The 13,558-nt window shown below is 39.8% G+C and overlaps 1 protein-coding gene across 2 annotated transcripts in view; it reads left to right on the top strand.

Moving 5' to 3' along the window:
• LOC137970072 (tyrosine-protein phosphatase Lar-like) overlaps positions 1-13,511 on the top strand; it is a 40,868-nt gene extending 27,357 nt beyond the window's left edge. For both annotated transcript variants that reach the window (XM_068816543.1, XM_068816542.1), the window contains 6 exons: positions 612-816; positions 4,213-4,310; positions 5,530-5,826; positions 7,233-7,413; positions 10,445-10,645; positions 12,286-13,511. In XM_068816543.1, the coding sequence (XP_068672644.1) occupies positions 612-816; positions 4,213-4,310; positions 5,530-5,826; positions 7,233-7,413; positions 10,445-10,645; positions 12,286-12,314 (1,011 nt within the window). In that variant the 3' untranslated portion in view covers positions 12,315-13,511. The remainder of the gene's footprint in view (positions 1-611; positions 817-4,212; positions 4,311-5,529; positions 5,827-7,232; positions 7,414-10,444; positions 10,646-12,285) is intronic.
• The last annotated feature ends 47 nt before the right edge of the window (positions 13,512-13,558 follow it).

The following is a 13,558-nucleotide window of genomic DNA, read 5'->3' as shown; positions in this document are numbered from 1 at the left end:
CATGTTTCGGCATGCTTATGCCATCATCAGTTTAATGAGTTCCTAAGTGTGAACAGTTATAAGGTATACGGGTAGATGAAAAAATTATTACAACATGACGTGATACAAAAGCGGGTACTATTTACAGCGTGACACGTAACATCGAGGTGTAAACTAAAACGTGAGAAAAGTGTTGTAATGCTGCAATTGTTTGTTAAGTTCCGGTTTGATCTTATTTATATAAAGAGCTTCTTTGAGTTTTAAATCAATTGAGTTGCTGGCAGAATCCAGAATACTAAAGCACGAAGGGGAGTATTCGTTCTTACACAAAGGAGATGTGTTGAAATGCTTAAAAATATGCGTGTTTTTATCGCTTTCCGTGTGTTCCTTTATCCTGGTAGAAAAGTGGCGACTAGTTTCGCCAATATAACGGGAATTACAACCCGCACAAGAAAATTGGTAAACTACCATGGATTTTAAAGCAACAAGAGTACGATCTTTAACACTAAACATGTTTAATTAGACTCATTACTAATTAGACTCTTATGATCTGAAACACTATTGAGTTAGGGTATGTTGCTTGTCCTTATGCTTGCATCCCCAGAAAGAACTTTACTTTTTTGGTTCTTTAGTACTACATGATTATAGTAAGGCGTGGAGATAGTGGCCGACTCATTTTTTATACGTACGCAAGTGGACTTGAAACTCATTGGACATTCAGATGGAAAGACAATGAAAACCTGGTGGCAGGTGAAAACTATTCCTTTGAAGTTCGCTGTTCTGCGGGATATCGATCATGCTTTGGAAAAAGCAATACAATCTCAGCTTTCTTTCCAGGTATGTTGCCTTTCTTAGTCTGACTTCAACGCCCATCTGTGGTATATTCTGAGTGCTGTTTACTTTTGTTAGAAGATCACCATCACCACTACACTAAGGCACATTTCAATAGATCCTGGGGGAATGTTTGATTAACTTGAATCCCTTTGTGGGTGACCCGAAGCGAGCCTGGGTTTGCTTTCTGTGTTTTGCTGTAGTTGTATTATATGAGTGTGAAACGCATCTCACTTAATTCTTCCAGTATTGCTGATAAACTTTCTTAAGAATGGAATAAACGTGCACTGTATGTAACAGTTTGAATGTGAACCCGACAGCTGGTCAAAATGAGACAGCGGACAAGGATTGGATATCAAACGAAGAAAGAAACAGTGAAACCAAGGAGGATAAAATAAACATCGATTTAAAATCTGCTTTTCTTGTCACTTTCCCGCTATGTGGGAATTACAAAAACTGTGACAAGGAACAAGGAAAGTGTGTTAGGTTCTCTTTTCTACGACGAGTACCATAGCCCAAGTTTCACAGTTAGTGCACGCTTATATTTAGCACCACTCACCAGGCCTCTGACACTTGCTGGCATAATTTTCAGCGGCGAATATAAGAATTCGGTGTTATATTCACCGCACTATCCCTTGAATATAACATTTTGGAGGCGCGGCTTCTAAGCTAAGCAAGCACTTTTCTTGCCTTTTTATCGTGTTTCAGCACGTTGTTTTGCACTTTCTTGATATTCGCACTGAAAATTATACTAAAACAATTATTCGCGCACCGCTGGCTCAGTTGGTTGAGCACCGGACTGTCACGCGGGAGGTCCTGAGTTCAACTCCGGCCGGACCAACACGCAGGGTCTTTAAATAACTGAGGAGAAAGTGCTGCCTTTGTAACTACATCTGCAAATGGTTAGACTTTCAAGTCTTCTCGAATAAGGACGATAAGCCGGAGGTCCCGTCTCACAACTCTTCAATGTCTATAATCCTGTGGGACGTAGAAGAACCCACACACTTGTCGCTAAGAGTAGGGCACGTTAGTTCCCGGTGTTGTGGTCTGTCTTCTGTTGGGTTGGGGGGGTAAAAAAGGAGGCCGCAGTAATTGGCGCAAGCTGTTGTGGCGCTCTGCCAGCTTGACTGGGAAATATTTACCTCGACTACGTCTCGGTAAATATTCACCAATATTCACTGAGCCTGAGGCAAATAATTGTTAAATATTACTTCATGGGATGTGCTCACGTACGGTATTTACGTACGAGTTCTTGACGTATCAGAAAGCGAACGAGTGAGCTTTCTGTTACAAAGACAAAGAGTGCGTAAATGTCGTTCAAAGTACTTTCCGTGCTGTAATTTAACGTACTAATGAAATTAATTATTTAGTAAATAACGAGCCCTTTGACGCTTCTTCGGAAGCCTAGTTAAAGATAAATATTTGGAAAACATCCAAATATATGAAATAATATAAGCTTGATGTTTGTTTTCGTATTGCTGAATAATTATATAAGTACAAAAGGTATTCAAATGGCCAGAGCAAACATCGCGTCTGTCTTCCCTTTGCGCATACTTAGTGTTTCTTTAGCTGTTTTTTTCTCCTCGAGGTAACTATAAGTGAAGTTGTGTTTACGTATTCAAAATTTGGCTTATAAATATAACTAATGCTTCTTATAAAAGCATAGAAAAACTGTGAAAAGCTGTTTTTTTTCTAGGAAAGAGCCTTGCATTTCGTCCTTGGTTCGTCAGTTGCAACAATGTGTGATTTATTTATTTATTTATTTATTTATTTATTTATTTATTTATTTATACATATTTGACATTGTTTGCCCCAAAAGGACCTACAATAGGCTTATCAAGGGGGATCACAATAATACCACTTTAAATCTAATAATCAGGCTCACACACAAACAAAACACAAAATTTATGACAAAGAAATTTACATAGCTAAAGTGATCAAATAGTAGCCATGGAAAAGCGATTAGTATTATTAACAGTTTTAACACCATACAATGAAAAATTAAGTTTCCTAGCATCGCTACTCGATGACCATGACCATGCAGAGGCAAGGAGGAGATTACGTGAGATTAGGTGGGAATGTAAAGGAGAATATGTGATTTGATCTCTTCGCTATTTCGGAGTTGTGACATTCCATCAATGTATTGTCTTCGCTCCTTGGAAATTGACAAGATTATTGCCGAGTATTTTAACTTCCGGAGTATTATCAAAATGATTCATGTGATGCGTCTAGAAAAGAAATTATCAAGGTAGGAGAGTGAATCCCCCATATAGGCCTTATACCCAAGGTAATCCCTCTTAAGTTATTTTTAGACATGGTGCCGAGTTCTTACGAGGATGTTACTCGCGCGATGCGTGGACTGCCCAAGCCACTTTCTCGAAACTACCTGAGAGAAATGGCGGAAAATGTGGTGAAAGTCGTTTATATGTTTTGATTTTCAAAAGATGCCTCGTAGCAGAGATGTTTTCTGCACTCTCAGCTGTCTTTTTGTTCGGCTGGGCCTTCGTTTGCTTTGTGCTCTTTGGTTGTTCATTATTTTGCCGTTTATCTGGTTTTAGGGAATTTAATAAGCAAACCTCAACGACAACGGCAACGAGTACAATGGCTGTGTAAGCGTTGGTTATAATTCTTTGTTCATTTTTTTGCTTTTCTTTACAAAACAACAACGTGAAATGACCACATTCTGCATATTCGAGAAACGTGAACTACGACGGCCAATTTTTAGAAATTGTTTTCTTCGCTTTGAAACGAAAAGAAAAGAAACATAAACAAATCCTCCTCGAAAACATCCACGCAACGCGCGAGTAACATCCGTGGAAGAACTGGGTACCATGTCTAAAAATGGTGGGGGGGGGGGGGGGATTCACTCTCTTACCTTGGTGATGTCTTGGTCTAGATTAAACTGCCATGTGATGCATCACAACGATCCTGCTCAGTTGAAATGTGGAATGATTGTATAAAAGGGACAGCTCGAACGCACTTACTTTGAAAATTTAAAAGTTGGCAGTTATTCTATTCAAAAGACGTATATGACCGTATATAACATTTCGCATCAATCATATGCCGTCAATTTAGAGTACACTTTCCGCATTTAGTGAAACTTTCACTAACTGCAAAATTTGGAGGTAACACTAATTGCACTTTTTTTAAGTTTAACTACCCATGCAAAGATTTCGGGGATTTTGGGAAGACATAGAAGACAACCAACAACAAACTTTCTCCGCAAAGGGTGATAGAAAAGTAATCTAATCATGCTTAAAACAAAGACCTTCACTTTGAACGTATTTTGTCAGTATGCCAATATCTGCATAGACACCAAACATGAAAATAATAAAAGTGACCTGTGCTACATGTAGCTTCCGTAGGCCGTGACTTGCGGTGACACTTTTCTTGTCGTTTTAGTGGGACAAGTTCGTAACTTGGTTGCCGTGTCGGACACCGAAAAGCCTACTCTGGTTCATATCTTGTGGAACTCTCCGATAACCAGAGTTTCTGTTCAGGTAAGGAAACCGGTCCTTCGTCGACGCATTATTTGTCGACTTTACTAAATATCAATTAAAGCTATACTACTCGCATCAATGGTTTCTCCCTGTTTAATGCTTGCGTTCGATCCTGGGCATAATGCTTGAGAGGACTGGCGGAGGATGTAGAGTTAGACGGAAGTGATAAAAAAACATTTTAAATTTGGTTTTAAAACAGCTGATAGTCTTCGCTTTTTTTTACCTCTTCCAAACTTCCATAATTAAGGGGTAGGCAACGGTAAACTGAGCTCTGCTTCAAATCTCATATACACGCTTATCCTCTGTATTGCACATTGAAAAAAGGCATCGAATCAGAACAGATTTTTAAATCTGTTCTGATTCGATGCCTTTTTTTTTTTGATCGGCCCAAGCGGCGATTAGCGATGAGAGGCGGTTGCATTCGCAGGCTATGATTGTAGCATCTAATTATCTCTAATGGAGAGAAGACACTTATCAATATAAATGTGGTTGCGTGAAGGCAAGTTAATAAAGAAACAGCTTACTTTCGGTTGCCGTCCGCGTCTCAAAAACGCGCGTGCTTAAGCTCCCTATTTATTATTATTATTATTATTATTATTATTATTGTTACAGAGTCCAAATTAATTTTGAATTGAAAAACAGGCTTTTTTTTCATATTTGAACCGCTTCTTTCGTCACCATCTTCAGTTATAGACCAAAAATTAATGCCTCCAGTTCTCTAAAACAGTACTTGGTAAAAATTTCCTGTAACATCATTGTTTTGGCGTCATGGATACAATAAAAATTATTAGTATTCAGAGTAATGTAAAATAGCGTGACACTGCTCCTTTAAATCCTTGCAAAACAATAAACTGTTCTCCAATATGGCGGCCCTAAAATTGATATCAGGAACAGGAAGAGCATCTTTGTTTTAATAAACGTACGAAGATTTATTTAAGTTGAAACTTGACAAATTTGCAAATCGTTGTATGACTAGGGGAGTACTGTGCGCCATATTCCCAGTCATACTCCTGAGTGTTCAAATTACGTTTTCTCAACTGAGTTAACACCTGATATGCTGAAACTTTGCAGGGTTACGAAAGTGAAGGGGCTCTTTTTAGTGCTGGTATAGGTTTTTAGTTTTAACGTATTTAAATTTGCAGCAGCCATTTTGGAGAATGGGTTGCTGATTGATTGAGTTATAAAAAACTGACCTCTTTTACGCCTTTCTGCTTTTCAGTATTATAAGGTGGCCATAACATGTTCCTCCTGTGGTGTAGAGATCAGCACGGTGACTTTTCACCCATACCATGACCATACACTTCCTTGCGGCTACAGCTACACTATCGCTGTGCAGGCGGTCATCAATGGCATCTTTAGTAAGGAAACTAAAACAATTCTTACAGTGGAGGACCCCAAAATTGGCGCGGTCACAAGCCTGGCAGTCCAATATGTTTCTGGAAAAAATGAAGGCAGTGAGGGAGGCTTTCATTTGACTTGGAGTAAACCTGTCAGTGTGAAAAGTAATGAAATCGAGGTTTGTAGCGCAATCAATAATAATAATAATAATAATAATAATAATAATAATAATAATAAGAGAGAAAGTACAACATCAAGAAAAGAGGATTAGCTGTTAGGGTTAACCCTAACCCTAACAGCTAAAACAGAAAATTCTACCAAAGTGAAACGCCGGGTACTCTGGTTGAACAGCTCCAACAAAACAAGTTGGTTCGCGTCAGAAGAAATGCAGTTCTTCCGGTACCTTGAGGGCAACAAAGAAGATGCAATTCCCCCCCCCCCCCCTACCCCGTCCACATGGAGGGGAAGCAAGAAGTTTCTGGAACGACATCTGGGGAAAAATCGTGAGACAGCAATACGGGGGCAGAATGATTACGGGAAGTGGTAAGCGCTCTGCCTGGTTTTATAAAAGCAAGCCCCAATCTCAATCACTGTTGAAGATGTGATCGATCAGGTAAAAGGGCTACCAAACTGGAAAGCACCTGGCCCAGATGGTATTCAGGGTTTTTGGATCAAAAATTTAGTTCCTTACACGAGAGGTTGGCAGAAGAACCTAATGCTTGTGTGCGCCAACTTCCAATCCGATTTATTTAAAATTGCAATTTTGTCCGTTTGCTCCCACAAAGGATTGGAACTACACAGGATTTATCAAACCATGTGTTGGTAGACATTTTTAAGGTTTGCCTTAACTCAATTATTTTTTTCCTTTTAAAGGGGCAGTGTCACGCTATTTTAGTCAAACTTCAAAATACTAAAAGCTGTCTTTTCCAAATGGTCTGGATAGCACAAGTGTTACTAATATTTTAAAAAATACAACCACACTTTTGAATTTTCGGAACATGTTTCGAAAATTCAAAAGTGTGGTTGTATTTTTTAAAATATTACTAAAAGATGTCTTTGCATCAATCAAGACCAAAAAATGATGCTGTAGTTTTGTTGCCAATAACCATTGAAGTGCGCTGAAGCTACTAGCCAAGGATGTAGAGGATGGAAATGGATTGAAACTTGAAACAACTGGCAAGTTTTTCAAGTTTGGAGACGGTATCTTCAGAAAGTTGTCAAAAATTAAATACAAACAGCTCTTATATCTGCTCTGTGGGTTGCCAGGAATGTTGTCCGTGTGAACTACAGCTCTAATTTAGATTTTAGCAAATTTAGCGTGATCGTGAGTGCCCCTTTAACCCTTTCAGCCCCGATAGTGCCAAATGGCACTTATAGATTTTACTCTGTCTAACGCCAGACGATTTTACTCGTCAATGGGGAACCCCTCGGGGCTTAAAGGGTTAAGATAGATATCACAACCTATAAGAAGTGAAATGCCCAGTGGCAAAATGTGTTTGCTAAAAGTTGAGAAATTTATCTTAAAGTGAAAATACTTCAGTTAATTTTGGTACACTTAAATTCAAATCCTTTTTTGTTCCTTAGTTTTATGAGATTGTAGTACTTGGTCCAAATGGTGACCAACCCGTCCCTACAGCTCACACGAACAAAACTCGGTGGACGATAAGGTGGAAAGACAGCTTTTCCATGAAGTCAGGACAAAATTACACTTTTCAAGTTCGCTGTGCAACAGAATCATGCTACGGACCAATCAGCACAGTTTCGGGTATGTCCAAGTTAGTTTCTTCATATTATATTTATGCTGATGAGGACCTACGTTATGAGAAACATTTTCATATTTTTGCAGTTTTTGGACCAGAAGCTAATAGGCACATGACATGCATCATACATTTCATTGGCGTCTTCATCACCAATCTTTTTTTCCGGCGTTATGTGGTGTCCTCAGAATTATTAACGACAAACCGAGCGGTTGAAGCTCATTTATTGAGGAAACCAAAATCACTTGGCGTTGTTTCTGTGGATATGTTCTTTATGTAATACTTTGCGATGGACTCGGTAAAAAATGCAAACAATTACAGTGGCAGACCAGACGTTTTCTCGCAAAGACCCGATCTCGGCAACCATCTCGGTTTCGAAGTCAACCGTCGATGTGCGAAACAAGTGCTTTTGTGTTTGCATTTGCGTTCACACTTCCTAGTACCCTGCAGGTTTAAACCCTTTCCATCTTCCTAGAAAAAGAGGATAGAGTAAGGCCGTGACACTGCTCTCTGCGCGGATCGAGATTCCTTGTTGGGCTTACGTTAAAAATTCAAGTGTTTCTTGTAACCGCCAAAAAAAAATTAAAATGAAACAAGAAGTACGGATTTTCAGAAAAAAACACAATTATAACTAAAATTTGTTTCCTTTGAACTCGAGATAGTTCTTGCTTTTCAAGCGCCTTTTTTTTTGTACACAAAAGTTCATAGGTTTCTGTTTTCGATGTACGTAGGAAAATACTCATGGGAATTCAGACTTCAAAGCTGCCACTCTGTTTAACCATACGCAAAATATGACTAGTCGAAACTGGACTAAATCCATTTCCTTGGATGAGACATCAATTTAAGAATCTCGAGGTGGTGAGCAGAGTCACCTTAGTTTCCTCTTCCGATTTTTCTAGGAAGATTGAAAATGACTTTACTCCCAGGGTAACGTGCTAGTACTACTTCCTATAACCAACACCCTTAAACACGAAGACGCACTATAAAAGGCGTGGTGCCTTAGGCGTGATGCAAATGACATCTCAATCTACCGTGGACGCAACCGAGATCTGTGATAATTTGTGCAATGAAAATGCCCCTTATGGCAATGTGTCCGTAATATGTCATAAAATGTTATCTGACGTTTTCAATCCCCAGTCCCTTTTTCTCGTGCTAGAAATATTTTTAGGGCTTCCGTCTCTGTGTTGCTGTTTGTTTATCACCAGTTTGGATAATTAATCAGTCGTGCTTGAATGAATTCGAACAAAAGCAAAGCATGAAGCCATCCCTTTAATTTTATAGTGCGGCTTCGTTTTTAAATTGAGTGTGAGTCTTTCTCTTTGTGGATTGGGGAAAACTGAAGTACCCTCTGCAAAACATCTCTGAGCACAATTCGAGAACAAATGGATGACGCCGATTCTGGGACTCTATCCTGGAACATATTGGTGGAAGACCAACGCTTTGAACACTTCGTCACCCACGCTACTCACCTTGTACCCCTGGGAGATCGGACTGTATTTTTACCCAACAGTGTGGTTGCATTGTTATGTACCAACTGTCAAAGTTCATGATTTTTCATCTTTTCTGATTGGGCGAGAGGGAATCACGTGAACTTGCTTTTAAGGAGCAAGGGTGGCACAGTCAGTTAGTGCGCGGCCTTGGTGCATGAGGTCCCGAGTTCAATCCCCGGATCTCACATCCTTGTTTCGACTTCTTTCCTTTCAGTGAAGCTTAAGTCGCTTTAAATACCCTTAAAACGGAGCACTTATGGAAAGAGGGGGGTAAAATGAGCGCACCGTCGGCTTCCTGGGAGAATACCCTCTAGAGGGTAAAGGAACTGCCAACGATAAATAAGGTGTACCTTTGAACGTGAACAGTAGACATTCACTTAACAAAACGGTACTATGATTAGTTGATTGTCGGTCACATGCCTCTGACAATAATTATGTGTTGCTTTATATTTCGGGAGAGCAGGTGGCTTTGCGTTTGTGAGAGTCCTGATGTTTCCTCGTCTTCGCCTTGGAAAATATGGGGACTCTTGGTAAAACATAACAAAGTGCCTACCTCGGGATCATACATATCGTATAGAAAAACAAATGAATGATTTTGTTAAAATATAAACCTGTGAAAGTCTTTTTTTCTCAAGGGTTTTCTTGAAATCCATTTAAGGATAAAAGAATAATAAATAATAATTAACTTAACCTAATATCATTATACATAACTATTAGAGAGTAATGTGAAGTGCTAGTTTTCTACCCATATGAACCATGCAAGCGCTAGCCCTACACACGGAAATGGAACCACACAAGGACAGAGAAAAACTCTGAACAGGGTGGGAATTGAACCCACAACCTTCAACATAGATCACCGCCGTTCTACCGACTGAGCTACAAGCTCAGACGGGAGTAGGTCGTGGGAACTGAATATGTCAATGTCACCGCAATTGTTGGTGGCGTTCCATATCGTAACAATCCTGTAATGGAGAGATCACTGACCTGCAGCTGAACGGAAATTGCATGTTCAGTTGTTGCACACTGCGTGAAATCCAGCCAGAAATGTGCCTACTATTGTTATTGCGCATACGTTCTGCGCATCTCGGGATACTCGCGTTTCCTATGGGTGGTGCTTACTAATACAAAGATATTTTTGCGCGGTTTAAAACTATGCGGAGAAAGCAGAACTCAGCAAGTGCTCTTGGTATCCAAAAAAGAAAATTCGGAGTAATCATTCATTTTTCAGAGATAATTAGGAGCAAATTTGGAAGAAAACGCCATACATTGCTTCGTATTTTAATTATCTTTCAAAAATGCGTGGTTACCCCAAATTTTCTTTTTGGATTTCAATAATACTTGTTAAGATCTGCTTTTCCCGCATATTCATAAACCGTGCAAAAATACCTTTGAATTAGTAGGCACCGTCCTCAAGGAACTTAAACGTTAAGTAACTAACGGCGCTCCCGTCAAACAAAGTTAGCATCCCAAGATGAAACATAACTGTTTCCACCGGGCCCATTCAATAATCGTTAAGTGTGTTTCATGACTGGTGTTTGTTTATCCATAGGAAAAGCTCCCAGCCCATCCAGTCGCGTGAGCGACCTGGGTCCTGTGGTGTGGGCTGTGCCAGTTGCACTGGTGTGCTTGATCCTCATTGCTCTAATTATTTTCTTCGTCAAAAAGTCACGTCGCCTGGAGCGTACAATGCTTGCTATCATGACTAGTAGGACAGTTGACAATGAAAGTGTAGTATCTTTCCGTTCATCAGGTATTGTGTTAGTTATTAATCACTAATTCCATTACTCAAAATGACAATCACATGATGCAATATTCTTAATCTGCGCTGCCATGAAGCATGCATGAATTCGATACGAGAAAACCGATAGAATAGCTTCAGTACAACAACAACAAAAGATCATTTTTTTAATCTTAGTGTTGATGTACAGTATGTAGATGAAATCACCCGTTTAAAAAGGTTATCTTTGAGTGGTTGGTAACCGTAATGGCGCCGTTCATTCGAGGAATGTTAGGCAATTTGCAAGTTGGTGCTCAACCACTGACATGAAAATGAATTAGATTTCTATAAAAATACAAAACTCATTTCCATTTGAATGGGTGAGCACCAGGACTCTGGCTTTGAAATCGAGGCGAAAAGGAACTCGAAAATACAGAAACCGCGACTTGCATAAGACGCGAAATGCCCATCTTTCGTATCCTCGGCTTGTGTAAGCAAGACGCGAAATCGCTCGTATAAATGGAATCCCGGCTTGTTTGTGGCCTATGAAAATCGGCAACTCGTGCTGCGTAAGCGTGAAGAGTCACGCCACCTCTCAAACTCGAGCGCTCTTTCAAGGGAGAAAGTTAACGAAGAGGCAAGGTTTAAATGTCTTCCACAGCTAAACAAATACCGTAAAATCCCGGTTATACGCCCCCTTGCTTATAACCCCCTGGTTATAAGCCCATCTACTTCGAAAAAAAAAAATTCATCTGGTTATAACCCCCCCCCCCCGGATATTAGTCCCCTCTTCTAGTTTTCCGTGTTTTCTTAACATTAAGTACTCTTGCAGAACCCTGTACTACTTCAAACACAATATTTGGAAAGAATGCGGAACGATAATAACTGAGAGAATTAAGTGTAGGAAGCCTCGCCGCCGTGAACTAGACAGTGACACCGAGGATGAACTCTGAGCTTCCAGTTTGTTGCGTTCAGGTTACGTTCACGTTGTTAAGTTTTGATTTTGATTGAATTGCATTCGATTCATAATGAGGCTTGAAAGTTTAATTAAAAATTAATAAATTAAAAATTTATTTCCATCAACACTGCTGTGGCTCATTTCGGAACGCTTTTTTTTTTCCGCTTTTAAGCTCCCCCCCCCCCCCCCCCCCGATATACGCCCCTCCGTTCATAAGCCCACCCAAAACCCTTACGAAGTTGTATAAGCCCAGGGCTTTTAACCGGAATTTTACGGTAATTTAATTTGCTCGCATTTAACGAAACATGACTTAACTCTAATTGGTGTTATCCTGAGCGTATTGCATTCATCGCATAAATGGCAACAACATCAGAGGAGGAAGTCCATCCATTTATATCTAGCCGTCTTCGATTTGCGAGCGTATTTTTCTCTGAGAAGGAATGTGCACTATAGACCTCCAAACTCCACTGTGCAGTCAACTTGTTTTGAGCAGCACCTCTTCGCTGCAACGAAGTTATTGCAAGAGACACTGGAATTCATGTTAATCCTCGTAAAATAAATCCTCCTTTAGGTTCTCTTACCAGTGGAGATCGAACTCTTATGTGAACCGGTATCATATTGAAATCCTCTTAATCTCCACTTACATGCTTAGAATTAAAGTATTGGTTTCTTCTTGTGTGGCTCCTAAACGTGGCTTCGTGTAATTTTTCCTCAGGTGACGAGGTACCTGTACTTCTTCAGTAGCTTCTCCAACGATGCATCGCACATTAAAGCCTGATGGGTGGTTTTAGTGAAAGATTCCTCATTCCTCTTGTTTACAGCTGGGATGACGTTTTAGTCGAACAATCAGTAGTAAGACGCTATTGGTTTGTAAGGAAATGAAACGCTAATATTTGCTGTCTCAGCAACATTCTGCCGTCACTTCGCTTCAGGCTTCATTTTATGTTCCAATAGATTTAGTATTTCTTCAACTTTGCAGTGCTAGTAGCTTGAAATTGGCGTTAGTTTTTATCGCCAGCACGTCTGCTTTTTCTAGTTGTATTTCATACTCTTAAGGTTTGGATAAGTTGTTTGGCGCCAGATTACCGCAGTTCCATTTCAATTACCAGGAAAACTCGAAACTCGACGGTTTCGCCTTCATATTGTTTACTAATCCCCAAAATTTTAACCCTGATCGTATGGCTAAGTTTTGAGAAAAAGCCCTTTAAAATGTTTAGTTTCCAGTCCCCCCTCCAGGACCTCAGTCACTATATTTAACATTTTCCCCTGCATTTATTTGTTTGGGTTAGTTAAGTTTTACATCAATTGCAGTGACTAACACTTCAGAAGAGACAGTTTTGCTTTAATTTTAACGATTTCACAATCTTGATTTTTTTCTTCGAAAAACTGTAGTAAGCCACCTTAAAAATGGGGAAATAAAAAAAATTCTTCGTAATGAGAACTTTAAGTGTTTGTAGCCTACAAATTGAACATTTCAGGTGCTATTGATTTTTAAGATACACGACGGTGTTTCACAGATTTTATGATCAGCGGTTTATTCCCCAATTTTCCTTCTCTAAGTAGAGTCCTCTGCTTGTATTTATGAGAGATTTAGCTAGCTTAGCCTAAAAATGAGAGTATGTTAGGGCACGTGCGAGTAGCTGTTTTCGCTGGTTGTAGAAATATAGTATAGCTGACGACAACGATGACTAGACTTTAATTTATTTGCTGTGGGATTCTAGGTATTTAAAGGGCCCCAAGGCGCGAGTGCGGAGCACCATGTATGGCAATGTGACCAGTTCACGTGACCATATCGCGGGCAACCCAGGTACTGGGTTTCGATTGGATCGCAGGCTCAAGTCAGGTTAATTTACTGCAAGAATAACTTGGGAGCTCCGCTTTTAGGCTTGGCTAAATCTATATATTACGCTAAATGGCTAATAAATGTCAGTGCATCAACAGAAACCAGAAAGATTCTTTTTCTGTATCTTGGAGCTACGAATACACCT

The sequence above is a fragment of the Montipora foliosa genome, chromosome 9 (genome assembly GCF_036669935.1).
Source record: "Montipora foliosa isolate CH-2021 chromosome 9, ASM3666993v2, whole genome shotgun sequence".
Classification (NCBI taxonomy): Eukaryota; Metazoa; Cnidaria; class Anthozoa; order Scleractinia; family Acroporidae; genus Montipora; species Montipora foliosa.
Note: the sequence above shows the minus strand (reverse complement) of the source record. Positions and strands in the feature narration are given on the sequence as shown.